Source organism: Phaenicophaeus curvirostris, chromosome 15, assembly GCF_032191515.1.
Source record: "Phaenicophaeus curvirostris isolate KB17595 chromosome 15, BPBGC_Pcur_1.0, whole genome shotgun sequence".
NCBI classification, from domain to species: Eukaryota; Metazoa; Chordata; class Aves; order Cuculiformes; family Cuculidae; genus Phaenicophaeus; species Phaenicophaeus curvirostris.
Window position 1 is genome coordinate 16,698,831 of NC_091406.1, and position 24,039 is coordinate 16,722,869.

Below are 24,039 nucleotides of genomic sequence, written 5' to 3' on the forward strand. Positions count from 1 at the left end.
AAGTTATAAATCTGGCAGCTGTAAGGATTTGGGAATGCTGGTGTAAAGGTTTTCCAGATAAATCAGGTGTTTGCTACTGGCAATTAGTTTTCATGCTCCTTACTTGAAGTGTCTGCAGGGAATGAAAAACATAAGCCTTGGGGTTTTCCCTCCTGGAAGAGGAAGGGGAGATCTCAAAGAGATCCAGCGGGAGACCCGTCTGTGCCGATGCCGTAGCCCCTCCAAGGCCCTTCACCTTCATGGCCCCATGATGCTCCAAGCTGAAGATGAGATCACTACCGTATGTGATTCCACACCCTTTTCTGACCCCTCTTAGCAGTATTTTTCCCTGCCTTTAGAATATGTAGCACGGTTTTTGTTGTTGAAGTGTATTTTATTACGATACATCTGAAATGCCTTATCATTAATTTTTTATGGTGCTCAAAAGTCTAAGGGCGTTCCATTGTTGTCGTTGGGGGTTGTTTGCTTTTCTATTTTTACATGCTAAGAGCGCGTATTGGGTTTGGAAATTACTTTGAAGAAGGTGTTTAAAATATCACATTTATTTGAGCTTGCACTTTGTCACATTAGGGAACGGGTAGTAGTTTTTATTACAAGCACTGTATTCATGCTGGCTTCAAATGACCCTGTCACATGTGAAAACAAATCAGATTGTTGCTGTTAATGAGCTTTTCAATTTACTATTCAGTGGATCAGATAAGTGGATTTAAGAGGTAATGATCCTGCTTAGCACTCAGGCTTGGCTGTCAGATCCTGGTAGTGGTGGGAAATCCCCAGGGACAAAAGCGTTGACACAGTTCTTGATGGGATAATGGGAATCAAAGCTAATGGATGATAAAAGGAGTAGTAAGAGTTACAAGGATAATTGTGGATTAAAGCACTGCTCTTTGTCAACACTGACTGCTGTTTTAGTATTTTATTTGTTAAACTCTGATGTGGAGAGCCCTGGTTTGACAGCAGAGACAATGCTGCTGCTCCCACTGCTTCCAGGGCTCTCCCGGCACCAGGGAAGGATCTGAGCATAGACTGATGTTTGCTGATACCTTTACATTCCCCGCTGTCCCTTTTTCTCTTTTCCTCTTATCAAACCCAGAAGTTCTTACATTTGGCCAGAATTGCAGCTGTGAGAGCATTTCGGCGGTGCACTATTTACAGAGGTGATTTTGTTAGAAGAATTTATATTTATGCTTGTATTTATACTTCTGCTTGTAATAGCGTAGCTACATTTATGTACTATAAATGTTAACTTCACATTTACAGTGTGAACATAATATTTTTCAAAGTTTGAAAGATCATATATTACTTTTTTTTTTTCATATCTTGGTTATCCATTCACTACTGAGTTTGTCGCAATGAATTACATTCATACAATTCTAAAAGGATAGGTTAGCTTACAAGCTAAGTTATCCAGCATCTTGGTGCAATTTCTGCTGCAGGTTTATTTACTCATGCCTTTATCGTGCTCTGATTTAAAATTAAAGTCCTCGGAATGCGAAAATAAATTGTTTAATTGACTTCCTCAGAGGCAGAATCTTGCTGGCTTGGGTTTCAAGCAAAGATTGCATCATTATCAGAGGGGAGGATGGTGCGAGGGAGTTTAGGTGCAGTGAGTGCAGTGCTGACTTCCCCGAGGTTGGATGGCACTTGTGGGATGTCAGAGCAGAGGACCGACAGCTAGATGGCACCAGGTCTTCGCCGCTGGGCAGCTGCTCACCGCAGACCTTGGTGGTGCCTGACTTCATCGCCTCAAATGGAAGAAATACACATAACCCATAATATTCGGTTTAGTGTCGCGAAAGGTTAAAATGACTGAATTGAAGCGTACGGACTGATCGAGCTGCTTTTAGCCCAGTCGAAAGCAAATAGAGGAGTTGCTTGAGCTCAGGGTAGAGTGCGTTGGCAGAGGGTTGGTCATTTTGCAGGGTATGTCTCCCCTCTGCTTCTGAAGTCAAGCTAGTCCAACTAAATGTTAGACTACTAAAATAACCAGAAGATTCTACGAGGATTACTAGGTAAAGAAAGAGTATACTTGATGCGTCCTGTGCCTTTTTTTCTGCATCGTTACAGCAGTTTGATTGGATAAGCAGGGTGCTGGGAAGACTTGGCAGGTAATGTATGTCTTGTATCTGAAATGAAAGGGGAAAACACACAACTGCAAGTTACTTGGCTGCCAAAGCCTTTTTTCTCCCTTCAAGAACACAAAACCAAATGTCCAAAGAGTACCTAATTTACCAGTTTTTATGACTGGTAGTACAAGAACTTGCAAATTCAAGCAGAAGGACAGTGTTGAATTACATCCCACAGAAGAATGTTTTCTCCATCCTTTCACAATTTTTTTATAATAGAACGAGTTGGGGTTTTTTTTTAATAAATGCTGTATTGGTTTGTGATCAACAAAGTATGTTTAATGTGGAATATTTACATCCCCTTTGTGGGAAGCAATGTATGCAGGGGCAGGTAGAAACCTATCAGAAAATATCATTGGAGAGTGCATAAGGCATCTCTTACATGAGCTTCAGCTGCGTTGGATAGATGGGCATTTGTGCCTGTACTTCTCTCACGCAAAATCAGAATAGAGGAGGTTTTAAACTAAATAAAAATGTTGGTGCTTGTAAATGTCTGTAATATGTTACCATTGAAATGTTTGTTTCCAGATGTATGCCCGAATGTCAGAAGTCTTGGGAGTAGCAGATGACAACCACGTTCTGGAAACATTTATGACAAAAATGTGAGTTTGTGCTTGGGTTCCAGGCTGTATGTATTTTGTTTTGTCTTCAGTGTTTACATAAAATCTGAGTTTTATTTTTTGTCATTGTTTGCTCTTTGCTAGAAAAATGTCATCCATAAATTTTAGATATTTGAAGTAGGGGGTAACCATTTTCAGAAGCACCTTTATCTTGTTTTCTGAAGATACTGCAGGCCCTAAATAAATGCTTGCAGCTAGATATGACCTCAGAGTGCCTACAACACCTCTGGAGGTGGCTCATGGGAGAAGAGCGCTGAGATTTCATAGCCTCTTGTTCAGTGACAGCCTGGCATAAGCAGTCCATCCACTTCTCGTTCCTGGCACACTCAGATGTCAGTGGAATTACCAGTAAAGCTTCATGGTAACTTACAGTGGGGAACCAACCAAGTAAAACTGATTTGTCTTTGTTTGGGGGAAGGTCTTCTGGATTGCTTTTTGGCAAGATCTGGCAAAATCTGCTTCCTTAAAAGTACAGATTCACAGAGAAGGATTTTAAAGCCTTGTGCTGAAGGAGACAAGGGGCATTATTATCAGCTGTCTTCTTATCCATGGCATTTGGCAGAAAACGACTGAGTTATTCTGGTGGATGAGCATTGTAATACTTTCTCCTAAGAGTAATCCTAGAAAATTGCTCTGGAGAAGCTTCCTTTTTCTTCTGCTCCTGCTGCAGCCACTTTCCTTGGGTGCCAGCAAAACTACCAGGATTTTGTCTTTTATTACTTATGTCCTTCATGAGATTTGGTAGTTACTCCTGCCTCAAAAAGAGTTTCATCTAAAATCAGTTTTGCACTTGAAGCAAAACAGAACAGTCTCTCTGAAAAACCGTGGATAGTCGCTAAAAAACTCTGGGAGTCCCCAGGAGACAATGAGTTCTATGTGTGCCTGGAGAAAGAGAAGCAAGTACCTCACGCTTTATTCTACGTCAAGGAAGATGCCATTTACTTCATGTCTTCTAAATCTGACTCATAAGACCTTTAAATACTTGCAGTAGTCTCTGACCCTGAACGTCTCTACTGATGTTGCCACGTTAGCTGTGACCTGTTTAGATGGCACTAAACACGGCTTGTCTTCTGCTACCATCCATACTGACCTTGAGAAACTAGCAATTAGGACAAGGTCATTTTCTAATATGACTAATGCTCTGCTTCCTCAAAACCAGAAGCCAAGTGTTACATCTTGCCTTAGGGTCACAACAGTACCCATCAAACCTTGATGCTGGGTTAGTATTTGAGGACAGGTAAGTGGAGGTCGATGAATGGAAAAATTGATGGATGTTTACTGTACAGCTGCTGGGAGCATCTCGTGCATGATGCTAGACAGCTAGGTTTCATTTTCTGGTTTCAAACTACAGTGAAGCTGGAATGACTGAGGTAAAAAGGAAGGTAGAGGACTGTTGTTTGGAGACTAGATGCATCAATTTGCTTCTGGTTTTCTACTTGTTGCCGCCTTTGAGAGGAAATCGCTGTTTCTTTTGCCAGTTGAGGAAATAACAGTATATTGTGTAACAAGTTGTATTGTAAGTTCTACATGTGCCTGGATTGGATAGGGCTGTAAACTAAGAAAGAAATGTGGAGTTTTGATGCTACATGGAAAATTTTAAAGAAAACTAGGTACATAAAAAGCAAAAATCGGTGCTGCTTTTTAGATTGTGCACTCTATATTTTTATTTTCTCTTTCCTTGTTGTCTTATTTAACTAAAAACATGAATTTTTCATTGATTGGATCACAGATCGATTTAATTTTACAGAAGGGATGTTACAGCTTGAAATGGACAATTCAGTCCACAGCTCTCGGAGTTACCTGGGAAACTGCTATATAAACACACTCATGTTTGGGCCAATTAAAGTAAATGAGCTTCTCCAAAGTGATAGCATGCTGAGTGGAAAATCTGGGTGTGAAACCATGACATGCTTATACACAGTCCAAAAACTAGGGGCTTATGGGAGTATCCAGACTGGCAGCATTTCTGGTACTCTGTTATGGAGAATAATCCTAGCACATTCCTAACAGCAGTGGGCAGGATACATGACTCTGAGACTTCTTTCTCCTGTGGATGCAGTCAGTATTTTTAGCCATATCATTATTTTAGAAAGCCATCAGTCAACTGTTCCGTCCTACACTGCAGATCCATTTTTTCTCTTTAAGTAGGCAAAATTTGCCATATATATATATGATTCCTTAACATTAAGTTAAAGGGAAATGCTCAGGAATTTTTAGTGTGCACTTACTTGTTAAAGTGGTAGTATATGTGCAATAGAGGGGTTATGCTTGATAGAATGTTTTTGCTTGGCTAATGGCAACCAGTCTTTCAAATGAGAAAGTACCTTGTCCTAATCTGCTATTAGCACTGCAGGGTGATCAAAAGACAGCATCGGGTTACTTCCTTCCATTTTGCCATTAAAGAATCCAGTGAAGGATGCAGGAAGCATTTTATAGTTGGTGTGAGGAGTAAATGTTGCAATTGAATTTATGATTGTCAAACAGGTTGTAGTCTTCCAGGACATATTAACTGGTTTTTTGTTCTGCTGTTCAAGACTTTACATCTTTTTGTGACAATTTACTGGTTGGCACATGGAGTTTCTGATTTCCCAAAGTCTGATGTGAGCTTAGTAATGTTTACATGGATAAATGGCATTTTTCTTTGACGTCTTGAGATTTTGAACACCTTTTCTATATAGCTATCTTTTTCCAGCTTTCTCTGTTTTCAGTTGTTCTCTTTTGTGTGGGTAGCTTTTATCTGTTCTTTTGAATTCATTAGAAGCAGCCTTACAGTGGAGGATTGGTGATCAAACTTGGTGAGTTCTTTCATTAACATGAAACCATTTGAAATGCTTGTGTCATAGCTGCTGGTAGCTGCAGTAGCCACTGTTCAGTTTCTGGATTAACGACTATATGAGTGTATATTCTACAAGGTACAGAAATATTTTGACATCTGTCAATGTAATAGATGTCCTTTAAACCTTCTGACTGTGGTTTAAAGTGCTACTGTCACATCAGATCCCAGACCTCTTATCACCTTTCATTGGAAGTTAATGAATGTGCCTTCTACTGAATTACTGTTAAACCCTTTCTGAGGGGATGGAGTTTTATGTAGTCAGAGCATCCATTAATGGCTGTACTTCCATCACAGTCTTATCCAATATTTTATAGGATAGTTCTTTCAGCATTCACTGTCTTTGCTTGCTTTGACCATTCCATTAAATGGTGAATATATGGAAGGGGAAAGGCCAACTGAAAAATTAGCTAACCTCAAACAGAATGTTTCTAATATGCCAGGTTTCTTAAATCTTGTCAGATGTGTTCAGCCTTATAGCAACAGGTTCAAGGAGGGATATGTGAGTGTGAAGACATATGATGGGGGACAGGGCGATTTTGAAGGAGCTGCAAGAGTTTCAATGGACAAGACTCTGGAGAAGGACTCTGACTTAAGGTCCCAGCCTGTCTCCTTAGACTTTCTTCTTCTTAGCCTGTTATCCTGAGGGACTAGTTTTCAAAGGCACAGACTATGCCTCTAGCTCTAAGGAGTTCTTTGTCGTTGTTGCTCCTGCTTCCTCCCAAAAAAGCCCTCTCACACGTTCTTATGCCTCTTGGCCTACTGGAAAGTGGATCACGGCCACCACTTTTAAGGCAAGGAATGAGGCACTGTACCCAAAAACTTTCCTTCCACTGGTCATGCCTTTGAACAGGAGCCATCTACCTGCCTTGATCCTTCCCTGTACAGGTAAGGGGCAAGGAAGTATTTAGACCAGAGTAGTTTTGATTCTATCTGCTCCTTGAGCCTGTCCCGGGCATTTGGCCAAAAGTGTCTTGTATTTATTTTGGCTGCAAGCACCTTGCCTTTTCTCCACTTATTCTGTGTAAGCCTCTTCTGGTTCCTTTCAGTTATTATCAAATTCAGGAGGAAGTGATTTATCATGAGGTAGATATACAAAATATTTGACCAAATATTTAGTATTATTAGTCACGGTAAAATAACTGAAACATGAACAAAACATGCATATTCTGACATCAATTTTGGACGGGTTTTTCTTTTTTTTTTTGATTACTGAAATGATTTCACTCTGGTGGATATACATATGCACTCTTTTTTGAGAAATTTTTCACGTGACAGTGTTTAAGTAATTCATAGGTATCAAAACTCTGGATCTCTGAATGTCTTTTTGAACACTTACACTGATATGACTCCATGAATTATAGCAAACTAAAACTTAGCACTTTTATTCACAACAGAATGTGCATTTTTGTAATACTCACTTTTGTCCAGCTCTAATGAAAAGTATCTATCCAATCACTGTCATTGAGCCACACAGAGCCTTCATGGTAAATGGTGATAGTCTGCAAGAAATAATTAAAACATGACTGTACAGACCTTTCTTGCCAACAAATTGATATCTTTGTTATTATTGAAACTTAAATACCACATAAGAAAGAGATTTTCAAAGTCTTTTCAGGGTATTTGGATGCCCATTTTTCTTTCTTTTTAATGGACATCAGATAGCAGAGACCTTAAAGCAACTTTGAAAGTTTTGTTTAAATTGTATGATTTTTTTTAATCTTTGATTTTTATAATGCAAGTATATTTGTAATATCCTTAACTTGAGACCAAGACCACTCCTAAATTTACATGGTCTGCAAACAAACCAACACTCCCAAACCTGCTGATTTGTGACAGATGTTATCTCTCCTGGCTGGTACCAGCCAATCTTATTGACTGCTGAATCTCCTGTGCCCATGAGGCACATTAATGTATGCATGTGCAGGTAGCACAGCATTCCTGGGGTTCTGCAGCCTAACTGTCTTGGAAAACTGGAGAGCTTCTTTGGTGCAGCTTTTAGAAGCTAAGGTTTTGTTCTTGTCTTCTTATTAAAGGCAAACTAAAAGCAATTATTTGAAAGCATACTGGGTTCTTAATGCCGTTTTGTTTAAACTTTCAAAATTCTCACAGCCTTTCAGTATGGATCAGTCTTACTGTTACTCCTTGGGGTGTGTGTACTTTTTCAATACTGGTGTTGTTACCAAAATTGGAAATATTCTGCGATTTAAAAGCACGTGCCTTTGAAACATGCTCAGTGCTCATCTACCATAGCTGGTTTGGTGCATCTGGCTTCGATGTAGCTTTTGGTGAAGCTCTTATGTTCCATGACTCATCTGAAACTTTATGATTGATCCCTTTGACTCTGTTTCATTTAGCTTATATTTTAAATCAATAAGCCACTTGAGAGTGAAAGAGGCAAGGACACTAGAACTTGGATTTGAATGCTGTCTTGCCATGATTTCTCCGAGAACTGTGAATGTTTCTCCTCTTTCATTCCTTGGCTTCTCTTTCTTATGTAGTGGAAAGCTGCTTTTTATATTGTGAGTTTCCTCTCTAGATCTTTACAAATTTTCTTAGATACTTAAAATGTTTTGTAGACGTTTCTTAAAATATTACATTTTATGTCTCTTTCGTCTTGCCTGGTATTGATAAGGCAGTAACAGGTATGGGAATTGCTACAGTTGTAATTGAAATTTTTCAACCTCTTTTCACTCATGAGTACTTTCTAGCTCTTCTTTGGACACTGAAAGATGGACTAATAATATAAAACCATGAACCAAAAGAATAGATGTATTCAAAAGTACCCTGAAAGTTGGATGGAGAGTCTTCCTTACATAGTTCTAATTCTCTCTTCAAGCTGTTGCTGTGATTTGTTATTCTTTCACTGTCTTACATCTGGCTACTGAAGGACAAAGATTTTGTTCTTTTGCAAAACACCTTTTTTATGATTTTGATATTGATGTCGAATCTGGGTAGTCCAAATTCATTTTTATTGCTTTGTATGGTATACACTCGTTAAGGATTTAGTGCATCTATAAACATCGCCAGAACTCCCCATAGTAGAGATAAACTGAATTATGGACTTGCTGGAATGGGCTATTTCTTTAAGGCAATCTGAACCTCTGTATCTCTTTGTAAAGGTTTTATAAAGTAAATCAATGTTTGTTTCTAAATCTAAATCGAGGAATACTGCTTTGGTAATTGTGTTGTTATTTGCCTTTTCCTGAGAAGATAATACTGAACAGTTAGATGCTTTAACGGTATTCTTGAGTTTATAACTTCCTGACAAAGAGATTAGTTTATGTGATGCAGTACATTGCTTTGCCTGTGAATATGTAAAAGCAATAATTTAAGACCTTTCACATCTCTTTTTCAAGTTCTCTATTCCCCAAACTGAAATCCTGCTGCCTTGCAGTATAAGTAGCTGATACCAATTATAGAGAATCTTCGAATAGCTTGAGTTGGAAGGGACCTTAAAGATTATGGGACACCTCCCACCAGACCAGGCTGCCCAAAGCCCATCCAATCTGGCCTTGAACCCCTCCAGGGATGGGGCAGCCACAACTTCCCTGGGCAACCTGGGCCAGTCCCTCACCACCCTCACAGTAAAGAAATTCTTCCTTATGTCTGTCTTTTACGTCATGTTTTTTTGTCAATAAATCTGACAGCTTAGAGTCAGAATCATTGTGCTTATTCTACAGACAAGGAGACTGAGGTGTACAAGCCTGAAACGACCAATTCTTGATGACCTCGCAGTTTGAGATGCACCCTAGCAGTTGGGTATTGCAGTCTGGAATAGGTGCTGGGCTTCTGAGCCAGGAAGTTTTATTTGAGCGAGCCATGTCTCAAAAGGCTCTGGTGGCCTGTTTTTATTTCTCTAAATGAATCCAATGCCAGAAACTCTGCCGTGAACCTTTCGCGTAGTGTCATCTCCCTGTCTGGAGGGAAAGGACATTCTTCTTTCTTTGGCGTTTTTGAGCAATCGAGAGTGATGACGGATGTCCTGGCAGGGCAGGGCACAGTATTTGCCATCAAACAAGGGATCTAAGAGGAAGCAACTTGTTCTAGGCTGATCAGCCCCACTTGGGTTCTCAAAGGAGAACTAGAAAAAGTTATGAATAGTGTGTGTATAATTAAGTGATAAATGCATTTGGGCTATATAGGGGGGAGTTAATTTCTTCTTGGGCTCACTGGCTAGAGTTTACAATGGAAACAGCATCAGCCATTTGAATTAAAGTGAGATTGTTGGCACTGGCGTGTATGACATTCCAGTAAGAAAGCTTGGAAAAGACTGACTGCCAGATCAGTCCCTCTTAACTTACTGCTGTCGCCCTCCTTATTTGAGAAAAACGCTGTTGCTCTACTTCGTTGCCTTCAGTTTACTCCTTTCATTTGAATTCTACTGCTGCCTCTTCACCTTCTAATAAATCTATTAGGTGAATACAACAGACTCCATCTGCACACAGTACAGAAGAAGCTGTAGAGGAGCTCTGTGCCCCATGTCTCACACTGAACCTATGGAAGGTGGTAGAACAATTCGCCATAGAAGCAAGGAGTGGTTTGGGTTGAAAGGGACCTTAAAGTCTGGCATTAGCCACCTCGTACCAGTGGAAGGCTAACTGTAACAGAGTTTGCTGTCAAAGTTGGGAAGCTGTTTCATGTGGTGCTCCCCGAGGACTGATAATAGGTCTAACATTATCCTATATCATAATTTATGCACTGGTTCATTAATGAGAGTATGCTTCCTAAATGCCTGTGTCTGAGAGGGGTTGCAGTTGGGGAAATGCAGTATCCTGATGGATCTTGATTTTGGTTAAGTGTTTGGTGTAGGGAAGAGGAAAAATAATGATTAGTACAAGAACTGCAAGGCAGAGGTGCGCTGGGAACTGGGTTTATCTGTAGCTCTTTGAATTGGCCCTTAGTTTTTCCATGCCTCATTTCTCCTATGGAAATTTTCCTAGGGAATTTATAGTGGTTTGGTTTTATCCTGTTGGGCAGATGAATACTGCAGAAGTTAAGTGGACAGATACTGTATTGGAAAGCGAGGTAGATACGAGAAGGGGCAAGCTTCAGATAATTTACTTCATTATGACAGATGGTAGGGGTATTCTTAAATGAATATATTTGTTACAGTATTATAAAAATGTTTTAATGCCTTGTTCAGGAAGAAGATATGATGTTTTTATAGCATTTATGTCTCGTAAATGGAAAATCTTAAGACATATCACAGAAATACACTCATAGTATAATGCATTACTACTCTGAGCTTTTGCAGTGCACTTCTCATAAAGGAAAATGTGTCATAAAATCTCACTCTTCTGTTTTGCTTTATTTTGTTTATTCTAGTGTTACGAATCTTAAATACCGGGGAAGATGTGAGCTTGTGATTTCCAGGACTCTTCAGTTTCTAAATGACCTTTCTGTTATATATCCTTTTTATTGTATACGGCATAACGTATTATTTGAAAATAATAAGGTAAAAGTCAATGTGAGACTTTTGTTGTTTCATGTGCTGCTTTATAAAACCAATTAGGACATTAATATTTATTCATTTTGATTTATCTTTTTCTGTGCATTGTTTTCAGAATGTGTGCTTATTTCCCTCACTCAATCAACAAAAGAGAAATCATATAACTAGTTGCTTATGGTCATCTATCCCCTTCCCTAAGCTTCTTCAAGTCAATTCCATTGGTGAGTTGAGCAATATTGAGCAATGTTGGGGGTTAGAACTAGATGATCTGTAAAGTCCCCTCCAACCCAAACTATTCTATGATTTTGTGATTGAGAACAGGCTCGGTTCTGCTTTGAGGACTGGTCAACGAAGATATCAAAGCATGGGTTAGATTTTAAACACGAGCCTCGTCACGTGTTTTTTTATTGCCTGATTCGAAGTTCCTGACTGTGTCATTGTCATCATCACTACTGATAAAGCAGCCATGACTTTGTATTTAGATTTTTGTCTCGGTTCAAGTGTTTTTGTGGACTCCTTACCCAAGTCAGGGATGCTAACTTGCTGTCTGTTGCAAACCTTTTGCATTCTGTTCTACTATTCCCAAACTTGTCATAAATTGAAGAAGAATGCTTGCTTTTTGAATTTTCAGAAGGTGATTTACAAAAATGTAGTAACTATTTTTGATGCGACACAGTATTTAAAGGTATACAAATAATAAAGCACCAGAGCTCATGAAAACACTCAATATTGAAATCTTTTGCTGTTGTAAAATAAAAACAGCTTTTCAGTAATTTTTCTAGAGGAGGTTGTTATGCAGGCAGAGGGGAAGGCAGCTGGAATATGACCATTGGCATCATTTTATTTCTCCACAGAACTCTTAACCGTATGAGAAGAATTTTAATATATTTCCTTGGGTTGAAAGATGAGTGTGGATTTCCACATTCCATAAGTGAATTTAGTTTAATGAAAATCATACAATGTGTACTTCTGTATGTTTACTTGAAATACCATTAAGCAGCTAACTTGATATTTTAAATATGCATGCATTTATGTTCTCGTGGCATCACAGAAACAGGACTGGAAAGGACTTGTAAATGAAGCATTACTTGGGAATTTGACAAAAACAGAAGGGGAGACATTTATTTCATTAATAAGATCTATGAGGAGACTAATGAGCTCTCTTCTATTTTATACCACGTAATTATTGCTTCAGTGGGGTTCAGAACACTTCCAAAATAACCAAAATAATTAACATGGTGTACCTAATAAAGTGCTCGCTTATTATATGTATGTATGTGTGAAATAATCACCCTCCTTTTACTGCTATAACCAACAAGCATCTTGCATTTTGTATTGTCTAGTGGAGGCTTTCAAAGGCATGTGTTCACATGGTGCCTTTCAAAAAAGGGTCAGCATCAACTGTTGGTGCAAACAATGCTTTTCCAGGGCTGAAATGTCTAAGATAGTTTTATTTTTCAAATTACTCAAATTATAATTGCAGTAAGTGAGTTTCTGCTCATGAAGTGGGTGTAATAATATCAGAAAAAGATGAGAAGTACATATTTGATAATGTAAGTTTTCCTGAAGAGTAGAATTGTGATGAAATTGGTTTTCTTTACCTTTGCAGAAACTCGGTGACTGTTGCGAGAGCAGTTTCAGAGCCCTATGCACAGTCAAGACATAAAGCAGCACTACTCTCATACATATACATCCCAAACATTGATATGGAATGGTTAAAGACTTAGAGATTAACTAAAAACATAAATAGCAAGAATTTATTCAATTACACTGCGATGGAAATACTTCAAACTCTGGGAACAGCAGCTTTTCCGCATCGATGGGTGGGGTTGTGCAAAGACAGCTTTAATGCTGGTTCACTTCCCTATGATGTTGTATTAGTTAAGTTTAAAATTGTGTTCCCTGGCAAGCCATAAAAGATTTCAGAAGTATTAGACACCCACTTTTGTGCTGGAATTTAATATGCAACTTTTTATTGGAAAATAATCGTCCTTGTCTGGCAAAATCCACCATGCAATATTTCTGTTAGTAGGCATAATGCAATAAAGACAGGGAGGGCTATTTATCACTACAAATTTTGAGGATTTCAGGATTCTTTTTATTATTTTAATATATTTCTTTGGTATTAAATCAGAAAAATGATAAATTACACCTGTCGAGGCTGTTTTTCCTTTTTCCCAGAAAATGATGTACAACCCAATTTCACTGGTCATTTTGGCTTTTAAAGATATGTATTTTTTTCCTATAAAAAACTCTACCGATAGGGTTTTTTTAATAATAATACTGAAGTACTTTTTATTTCAAACATATGAAGTAGTTTATAACTACTTCCTGGCATTGCAAACTTTGGCCTTTTCACATTACATTAGAGTTTTTCTAAAAAGCATTAAGTATATATTGCTTTGAAAGAAACAGTGTGTTGTTAAGATACTGGATCCAGTGGATCAATTTTCAGTATTTCATATAGATTAAATTGTGGCTAGCCTGAAAGGTTAAAATAATAATTTATTTAATTTCAGTATTTTCCTGTACGTCAATCAGCTTCTACACAGTCTTAGAAATCGGTGGTTTTCTCTTTTTATGTGTATTATCCTTTTTCTAAAGGATAATCTAGAATTAAAAGCAAACCGTAATTCCAGCAACTGTCCTATATAACAGAGACAAAAAAAAATAAGAAGGAAGAAGGAAAGCCATAAGACAGTATTAGCAACAAAGGCAACAAACGACTGGAGCTGATGTCATGGTTTACATTACTTTCACAATTATTCCAGGTTTGCATATTTCGAAATGTATTAGCCCAATTTGATTTCAAAGCTCAGTTATTTGAATTATAAATCATTATGTCCCTCCTAGCTGATCAGTGGTGAAATCTCTTTGAATTCATTTACATAATGGAATATGTTAGTCATTCCTTTATGTCTTTGAAGCCACAGTGCTCCCACATGCACGTTCAGTTCTTCCTAATAATTAACTTTTCCACTGTATATTTTTTGGTAGCAAAATAACTATAGTTTCATTGCTATTTGTACGATAACTTGGGGTAAAATATTTATGGTGTCTCAAAAATTCCTTATCCGTGTCTTTGTTCTGTGGGTGGAACCAACTGTGTAGCTTTGCAATATAAAACCAGGTGATGCTATGTCAGCTTTTATAGATTGACAGAGGAACAGCATCCTAAAACTAGATTAGGACATTTTCCAGTAGCAGCTATAAAACCCATTCTTACACTTTTAACTGCTTAAAAAGAACTTAATCCATTTAAAATGAAAATGGAAATTGTTTATTCCCATAAAAGTAATCGAACTCTTCAATCAATTACAGGCAGGAATGGCAGCGAAGCAAGCACTCAAAGAAAATAGTAACAATAATAAGTGCTGTGGGTATTTGTAAGATCTTCTGTGTTGGTACATGACTCTCGGTGCTACCGTACGGCCTAAAGTCGTGCACTCATAGTGATTATTTCTTCAAGACCTTCATCGGTACCAGGGATCAACAGTGGCTGGTAAACTGTGGGCTCCTGATTCACAGCAGAGTGTGCAAGCTGGTAAGTCAGGTCATTCCTTTGGTGGCTTCAGTGGTTATCATATCGTAGAATCATAGAATGGTTTGGGTCAGAAGGGACCTTGAAGATCATCCAGTTCCAACCGCCCTGCCATGGCATTCCTGAAGAAGCGTATTTGTATACTTGATATCACAAAGCCTTTTATATCCCCATGTTCTAGATGCAGAACTGAGACAGTGAAATTTAACTGACTTGCTGCAAGTCATACTGCAATTCAGTGTCAAGTGAAGGAGAAGCAGGAGTCAGAAAATCTAGGCCATTGCTTTGGCTGTTCTCCTGCTTTTTCTTTGCCAGCTCCCCTCACAGCAGCAGTCACCTCTGCACAAGAGCTCACCAGGATGTCAGCGTAGCTTTAATGGGAATACACAGCATTATCTCCTTTGCCCGACCCCAAATGTCTGAGTTGTATCAGACAGGGAATTTGTGTGTGCTCGTGCTATTAAAGGTGTTTTTCATTCACACAGTCAGGAAGGGATTCGCATTGTGAAACAAGTACCAGCCAACCCTTAAGGTCTTCTGTAGCAGTTTTTGGAAACTCAGCTCTTGATTTTTTGACTTCTCATGCTTCTTAAAAGAAGCATTAAGAAAAATATTAACATTTCATCAGGTGTAACTGCCTAGTAAGTTGTGTTAGAACGTGTCATCTGTAGAATATGTGCAGTCCAGGAGATACATTGCTTGTGTCATTTAGAATGCGTCTCCCTTGAAGTCTTTCTGTACAGGCAGGTGCAAACAGATTCCAGCTTATCCTCCTGGCCCAGGGCAAGGAGCTGTTGCCGGGTGGCTCGGCTGGTGTGATGCCTAGCCCGGAGCAGCAGACCTTCCTGAGGGACCTGCCTCCAGAGCAGCGCGTGGTGGCTGCGCCCAGCTCTGCACTGCAGCAGTTCCCTGCTGTTGGAGTTGTCCCTGGCTTCCATTTCCCCACTTTGACTAGTGGGGGTTACCGTCCATCCTTAGCAGTAGTTTGATTGGCTTTATAGTTCATAAAGCTGAAGAAACTGGGATTCCTGGGGACACATCCAGAATTCCCAGCTGTGCCACCTTGTTATGGGCTTTGCTCTGGCTCTGAGACTTTATATGTTCTTAAGAAATGTCTGTTCAGTTCTTTATACATCCAATATTGGATGTATAAAGAACTGGATGTATATTTGGGCACTGGAACAGGCTGCCCAGGGAGGTGGTTGAGTCACCTTCCCTGGAGGTGTTTAAAGGATGGGTGGATGAGGCACTGAGGGACGTGGTTTAGTGATTGATAGGAATGGTTGGACTCGATGATCCAGTGGGTCTTTTCCGATGTAGTGATTCTGCGATAATACTTTGGTTCAGCATTTAACATAGCTTAGCTTGTATGAGATGCATTTTTATGTGTTGTAACTGAAGCAAATGAAATGTGATTTTTTGGCAGGTCTGGAAGATCACCTCTGTGATTTCGAGGCCATTACTTCAGAGATGCTTAGGGCTGCTGCCAGTCGCGATGCCAAGTGCCAGTTGTCCTCAGCACAGGCGCTTGCAAAAGCACTTTTCTTTTTGCAGGCTGGTAACATGGGTCTATCTGGGGGAAAACCAGCACCCATTTATTATCAGAAACTTGCCGTTTAATTAGAGAAATAATTTAGTTCATTCATCTCTTTTTTGACTTGAATATATGCCACAGAAAGTAATTGCTCTAATTAATAATGGATTATGGTCTTTAATGTTCTAAAGAATATCTCAATGACATAGCTATCTAGATGAAATTCAGAAATTTTTTTAACATGAATTTGTTATTGTTTCCGGTTTTTTTCCTCGCGAAAAACTCCTGCAGGTTTGTACAACCTGATAATGTAATTGTAATGGTGCAAGGCTTATTTTTCCTTGACCCCTGCTACTTATAATCTCCTGAAAAGGCTTGTGAAAATTGAGGCTGTGAAATTCATGCTTCAGAATCACACAGTAAGTTTTCTTGCTACAGTAAATAATGTTGTGAGAGGTGAATTTTGTAGAACACTTAACTTCTCATGCATTTACGTTTCAACAGAGCAAGCACTTCCCTTTCTTGGACATCAGCAATAATTGCAGTCTCAGTGACCTCAGGTGCCGGACAGTGTTCTACACAGCTCTCACTCGCCTTCTCATGGTTGATGTAGGTAAGGTCCTTCTGTCTCCTTGAGACACCTTGCTGTCTTGTGTGGCAGTATCAACTACTAAGTCTGATTAAATCAATCAAATAGCCATTTAGTTGTACACTATATCTGTTGTAGTTGGTAATTAAATCACTGCCTCTCAGCTCTTGAGATTCATGACATTAAGCAATAACGCTGTATTTGTTGCTTCTGTTGGAGAAATGAGCAAAAAGAGTTATTTTTTGCACAGAAGCGTTTAGGTATGAGTATTTACAACATGCAGTGTTTAAGTACTTCGAGATTCCAGGTGACATACTGATTGTGCCAGAACCTTCCAGCTTCTAGTAGAAAGGGGGTTTTATTTCACTTGTTCATACAAGTTCCCAGTATACAAGAGCATCCAAATTTTAATGAAAGCAATGAAGAGGTTTCTAAATGGACATCAGGGAGGTTAGACACATGTGAAACCCAGTGTGTCCTTCAGTAGCTAGGTGTGATTCGGTCACTTTGAACCCAGGCACTGCCCTCAGCCACTGGCGTGAACCACAAAACTCAGTCTGCATTGTCGAAACGGGGAAGGGCTGAGCTTGTCAGAATGGACACTGAACCAAGCCATGTTGAAGAAGCTGACAACAGAGCTGTACTCATTTCCAACCCTCATACAAGGACTTAACTGTGCAATATCTATGCAGGACAGATTGAGGGGAGTCATAAGCCAACGGTAGTTGTTACTCCACGTGCTAGTGTGTCTGTACTGTGCTGCTCAACAGTGCTGAAAACAGTCAACTTTGAGGCAAGACCAAACCGTATTTATCAGCTTTTTCTTAAAATGGTGACTGTGAGCTGGACTTGTGTTTATTTGCAGTTAAACTGCTTTCAGGACTGGCTCAGTGTCATCTAACATAGGCAAAGTAGAGGTTGTGTAAATATATGTCAGATAAAATGCAGATATGTGGCTTGTGACTGGCTACAAGCTGACGGAGGTCATCGTTAACTCCTCTAGATTATGAGCTCTACAAGATCTGAAATGATTATGGTAACTGGAAAAAGCTTATATCAGTCTTTTGGCTATTGTCCTTTGTGTTCCTACTGGAATAAATTCGTTTGGGCTTGAACTGATAGAAAAGCACTTCTAGAGAGACAAACAGGTGTAAGTTGCAGTCTAGGATCCAAAGTTAAAAAGCAAGATGGACACAAACTGTCCTTTCTATGTGTTTGTGCAAACATTAAATGGCAGTATTCTTACCTTGTGAATCAAAAGTTATTTTCAAACTGTGCAAACTGGCATTTTTAGACAAAAAAAGCATTGTGCCAATTGTATTCTCTGAGTTCTTTTCGAATTAAATTAAGAACTTAATATAAAATCCTTTGAATAATAGACAATTTATGTGGATATAAAATCAAGGTGCATTTTTATTGGTTGGGGTTGTTTTAAGTCTTTGATGTGGAAGTATTTTTTGAGATTCATTGAATGCAGCAAATTTAGAATATTTACATTTTAAACGACATGCTGTTGGAGAAACTGGTAGGATTTAATTGTAGAAAGAACAATAATTTGCTATTTGCTTCAGAATGCACTTTGGTTGCTGTTGAATTGCTTTAACTTCATATGAATATAATTAGGCTTTGAATTCCTTATGTGGCCAAGGTTATGGTTTTAGTATTTTTTTGGGCATTTAGAGTTGCATTGTTTTGTCTGAGATTCTTAGTCCAGGCTTTCAAAAGTAAACTGAGTATTTGTGTCAAGTGTGGTGTAACCAAAACTACTACAGGAACACCAGTAAAATTTACATTTAAATAAAAGTTTTCACTAGGATTAAAAAGCTGCAATCATGTTTTCTTCTGCACTGCCAAAAGGAGTAAATCTAAGCTGTAGAAAATGCCTTCAGGAGTTACTCAGCATGGTTTGTCCATGTCCTGTGTTTGCAGGCATACGCAGTCAGGCTCGGTCCCAAACTTCTCCAAGTGAAGCAGGTTTAAAGCACTATTGCTGTAAGCCACACACAAATCTGCAATAACTTAAAAGAATGAAATCTCTTTTCTTGCACAGGACATAATAAGGATGTGTAAGCATAGTTTGAATGATGTAAAATGAAAAACTTAGCACGGTAGGCTGGTTTAGGATTGTTTCTTCCTTTCCTTATTAATACTGTACTGTTCCTGCGGTGTGAATGTGACTTGTACAGAGATGCAAGAGAAATGTATAGGTAGTAATTTGTGTTGTTTTTCCTAAATTATTTGATGACTAGGGAAATACTGTGTAGGATCCTAATTGTTTATTCTTTCTTGGCTGCATCAACTGACATTTAAAACAGAAATAGCACTGGAGATTTCCTCATACCCCATTTCCAGAACTAGCTGGTTTGTCATTAAAGTCTTTGTCCCAGTCAACACTGGACGTTCTGGTAGCTCTTTGGTCTTCTCAACTTTTTAACAAAATGTACTTGAGATTCTACCTTCAGAAAGTGTTCATCTTGGATTTGGATATGTACTTAGTATTTTTGTTGACATTGTCTTCTGATGATGATGATGTGCAGCACTGTGGATGAGAGGGAGCATCACTTCAGTGACATTGGGATAATTCAGGTTTCTACTGAGGACCCTACAAATGGCAGTGGAGGCCTGATACCGTATGGAGAAGTATCCAAATGACAGCTGTTAGTCTGTAACTGGCATCAGATTATACCAGTGTGGGAATCTTTCTAGATGATTGGTCTTGATTTATTGATTTTTTTTGCTCCAAGGAAAATCTGATAAGCAGCAAAAAGGAGAAAAGCATCAGGATGTGCAGTGCATGTAGAAATAGTTCAGCTCCTAAGAGGGTAAGAGGAAGCTGATGCTGGTCAAGCAAACAGACTGGGAGCCCAGAAACTAACACTGCCTGAGGAGCAGGAGTTGGCAGAGGAAGGAACTAGGAACAAAAAGCTGGGAATAGTCTCGGCTTACTGTGAGTAACCAGAAGACACTAGAGTCCAGAAATGACAGATGAAAAGACTGCCTTCAGTTGCAAGGAAAAGAGAGAAGATGGTAAGGGAGCCTGGCAAAGATTGACAGGGTTGGATTTTTCCGAAGTCCACCAATTCTGACTGCTGCCTGCAGTGGCTTTGAAATCTGACACAGGGCGTCTTGCTCTCTCTGGTCCTGCTGCAGGTGCAGAAAGCAAGGTACGGATTTAAGAAATGTCTTGCGCATAAATCGCAATTTGAAGGCTCTGTAGCTGTGGCTGACCAGTGCAGTGGCAGGAACCTTCTGAAGCTTTTTCCTTTGCTTTTAAATATAATCTGGAAAGTGCACATGAACACCCTGCGTTAAGGCAAAGCAGTGAAGATCACAAAGGCGAGTACTCAGAGCTAAGGAAATGCAATGACTGGAATTGCCTCTGCAACTTTCCTTTCCTCTGCTTTGTAAATACTTACATTGTTATGTGGCAGCGTTAATTGCAGGATCACAGTTACTTCTCTCCAAGGATGTGTGTCTTTTTCAGTTCAGAAGATGTCATCCTCACTTAATGAGAAGCTAGTGAATGTTTTGATATTTTTTTTTTCTGTGTTGTCATCGGGATTTATGTGTTAGTCCACGCTTTGCTTTCGGGTGAAGGGTCTGGAGAATAAGCATTAAGAGAGGCAGCTGAGGGAACTGGGATTATTTAGCCTGGAGAAGAGGACACTCTCTACAACTGCCTGAAAGGAGGCTGTAGCAAGCAGATGCTGGTCTCTTCTACCAAGTAACAAGCGACAGGTTGAGAGGAAAAGGTCTCAAGTTGCACCAGGAGAGGTTTAGGTTGGATATTAGGGAAAATTTCTTTATTGACAGAGTCATGAAGCCCTGGCAGGGGCTGCCCAGGGCAGGGATGGAGTCACCATCCCTGGAGGGGTTCACAAAGCATGTAGATGTCTGACTTCATGACGTGGACTGGGGGTTGGACTGGATGATCTCAGAGGTCTTTTCCAACCTCAATGATTCTAGAGTTGTGGTTTTTTTTCTTCCTGGACATTTTTCTTCTTAGCCTTTTCTGTCATTCTTACTGTTGTACTGGCGTGAGTGATTTGGTCTTTGTTCAGGTTTTTGTTCCTGTAGGTCACATGAAAGTTCCCGTGACGTCAGCGAGATCTTTCTATAGCAGCCTAAGAGCCTGACTCTTTGGAACAACAGTGGGAATGTGATGTGATGCCTTTGGTTTGTTTTGGTTCCTTTTCCTGCAGGTGAAGATGAGGATGAGTTTGAGAATTTCATGCTCCCCCTCACAGTTTCATTTGAAAGTGTGACTCGGATATTCAACAGTGGTTTTGAGCAAGAAGAAGCAAAGGTAGGTTTATTTCAGTTAAAAGGAGAGAAATTTCTGATGGGAAAAACTCCTTGTGAGGCAAGCATTTAGCAACAAGCTTGGCGTCTCCTCTGCCTGTTTCTCTTGGCATGTGTATACCTACCTGTACACTTACACATATATTTTTATGTATATACATTTATATAAATATATATATGTGTGTATATATATATTTTTAGGAATGTAGGCAGTGAAGATAAAAAGGCAACAAATCATTCCTAAATAAACTTTGTACAAAGATTTGTTAAAGGCCTCGGGATTTTTCAGTGCTGTGGTGATCAAGTGACCCCATTCGATCCCCTTTCTAATCAAAGGGACATATTTGTCCTCAGTGATAGCCCGTGATCTCCCTCATATGTGCACGTCCCCTTTGCTGTGCAAGCATCCTGTTTGTGTATATTACCATATTTATTTGGGGGTATGAGGAGACACGTTGTAACACACTTGATAAAACACTGCTGCTTTAAAGTATTTTTTTCAAACAAGAATTTATTATATAAATCAAGACTTTATTAAATGGCTGGGCATATATGTATAAATAGGAACTAGTCCTGAAGTATTGCACCCTTAAACTGAACAAAGTGATTAGGATAACTGATAGCTAAATAAGGTTTTTATGTGCCTGTGGGAGCCATATTAGGATTGATTTGACAAGTCAGTTCAGCTGTGGCAACAGTCATAATATCTAACACAACATTATGTTTTATTAGTAAAATCCTTAAGTGTAGCAAGCTGTTTGTGTCAAAACAACAGTAGGGAAGAAAAAGACTTGCTAGATGCAAGCTGCATCATCAGGAATGGTAATATATTAGAGTGCTCTTGCATTAAAGAGATCCCCTTCTACCGTCGCTGCATCAATAGTTAACAATGCACGCTGGAGCGCTCGTTTCAGCCACACAGGGTAATTGGGAAGAAACCCGAACAGTAATTTTTAATTTGCTGTTTTAAACTACAGTGGGAACTTAAATGGTACATTATCATATGTATCCATTTCCTTTCCTAAGAAAATAAACATATAAGCTAGAACTAGTAAATAATTAGTCTGTGCTACATCTCTGACATTACCAGGCGATGCACTATTCATGATAATCTCTTGAATTAAGCTAGTATTTTTTTTTAAATGGTACTTAAGGTTATTTCAACAATTACTCAATTCTAGTTTCCACATTTGTTGTTGCTTTATGTATTTAATTTTAATAACTTTTCATTAATTAAGTAGATGCAGCATCTATCTTGGATTCATCTCTTATGTTGTCAAGGTATAAACCTTAAAAATTAGAACAAAGAGGTCATTCAATAGCATCCCCCTTTCTGCAGGAGACTGTTTGCCTCGTGTGAGGGTGCAGTTTATTAAAATAATTTTGCCGTTGTCCTGTCTGGTTTGCTTGAAACCATATTGGTAGAGAAATTTTAATGGAGTGCCAGTGATATATTCCTAAACTAGCAAGTTCTTAACGACCCTGGAAAGTGACTGCTTGATTACACTTTAACGGTATTTGCAAATAAAATCACAAGTAATTAAGGGGAAATCTCCAGGCTTTTGAGCAAGTTTGATGCATGATAACTGCCTGATTCAGCTTCATCTAGAGTAATGCTGTGTAGACAAGAGCTACTGAGATCAATAGCAACATAATGATAGTGGCAGAATTAAGTGAGTAACCTGAGAACTGTGTCTTCAAAATGCATGCAGCTGCCACAAGCCCGGGCCACACAGTGCACTCCGTGCTTCCGTCCTAAATGTTCATCAAAAGACGCCCTGCAGGAAAATGGAGTTAGATGCTCTTTATTGCTGATCGTGTCTCTTGCCACATTTATCAGGGAAATTGGATTAGCAGTTGGCAGCTGCAGGTAGACAAGGTTCTGCAGTGATTAAATATGCAGCTTGGCTGCATTTGTTGTGACAGACCTTTAGTAAATTCTACTGTAAGCACCATCTGTCTAATTTGTATAAAGAAAACTTGGTGCTTTAAGCTACTGATAAAGAACTAAATCTGTTGCTTTATCATAAACAAAACTTTTGCTTGAAATTCTCTTAAACATAATTTATTAGGTTAAAGCTATTTTTCTATCACGATGAATAAATAATACGTGCAAAAGTGCTTTCAGGTACTTCATTTTGCAAGTACTGAAAACAAAAACAGTTCAATTCTTCAATAAAACGCTTAGTATTCCAATCCATGGGGAGATGACACTGTTAAAATATCACTATGAAAATGGTCCAGGACTGCCAAATTCATTTAATTTGTGGTTTTTACTAGGACTTTCTAACTGGCTGGGGTTTTTTTTGGTTTTTTGAATATTTCTGAAATACACCATTGAAAAATAGTCACAACAAGGGAGCTCTTTCTTTTTCAAATACATTTGTAATCGTTAAGTCTGCATACAAAACATACGTTTAGGTTTGTTTTCCAGGGACATCAAACATAATTGAACATGGCTTAAGGAATTATATGCTTCGCTTTCCTTTTTTCTTCTTTCTCCTTCCTTTTCACATTTTTATGCTGACAGGAAAAAATGTCCAGTATTAAAACCAGAGCTAATTTTCTGCTAGGAATTTCAAGGTTTCTCTTGACAATCCGAGGAAGGAATATATCGACTGGGTATCTGGAATCTCAGTAGCACTTTGTTTATAGTTGTGACATCATCAGATTTGCTAGAAACGCGTGGAAAAAAAAAGGATCTGAGGAAAAAGCTGTTAAATAGCAACATGCTATCTTTAGCTGGTTTGTAGAAACTCCATGCTGTTAAATTATTTAAAATCCTTGATTTTCAGCTTGCACACATTAAAAGTTTTCACACTAAGTGCCAAATGTTGCAAACAGCACTTTAACAGAATGATTTTGCTTTGATCCCTGTAGCAGTTCCTGAATAATTTATCACAGGTTATTGCCTTAATTCTGGAGAGGGATAGAGCAATAAAGGCAGATGAAAACACTCCAGTTGAAACACCTTGGGGCCTGCTCATTCCTCTGACACGGCTCTTTTGTTGGAACTATTTAGAGGTTATTAAGACGTGTCTC

The 24,039-nt window shown here is 38.9% G+C and overlaps 1 protein-coding gene across 1 annotated transcript in view; it reads left to right on the forward strand.

The window, feature by feature from the left end:
- The window catches only part of RANBP17 (RAN binding protein 17), a 158,598-nt gene that overhangs the window by 77,023 nt on the left and 57,536 nt on the right, over positions 1-24,039 (forward strand). Inside the window, exons 15-19 of the mRNA XM_069869431.1 lie at positions 2,655-2,728; positions 10,908-10,988; positions 16,462-16,525; positions 16,611-16,719; positions 20,898-21,001. Of these exons, the coding sequence (XP_069725532.1) occupies positions 2,655-2,728; positions 10,908-10,988; positions 16,462-16,525; positions 16,611-16,719; positions 20,898-21,001 (432 nt within the window). The remainder of the gene's footprint in view (positions 1-2,654; positions 2,729-10,907; positions 10,989-16,461; positions 16,526-16,610; positions 16,720-20,897; positions 21,002-24,039) is intronic.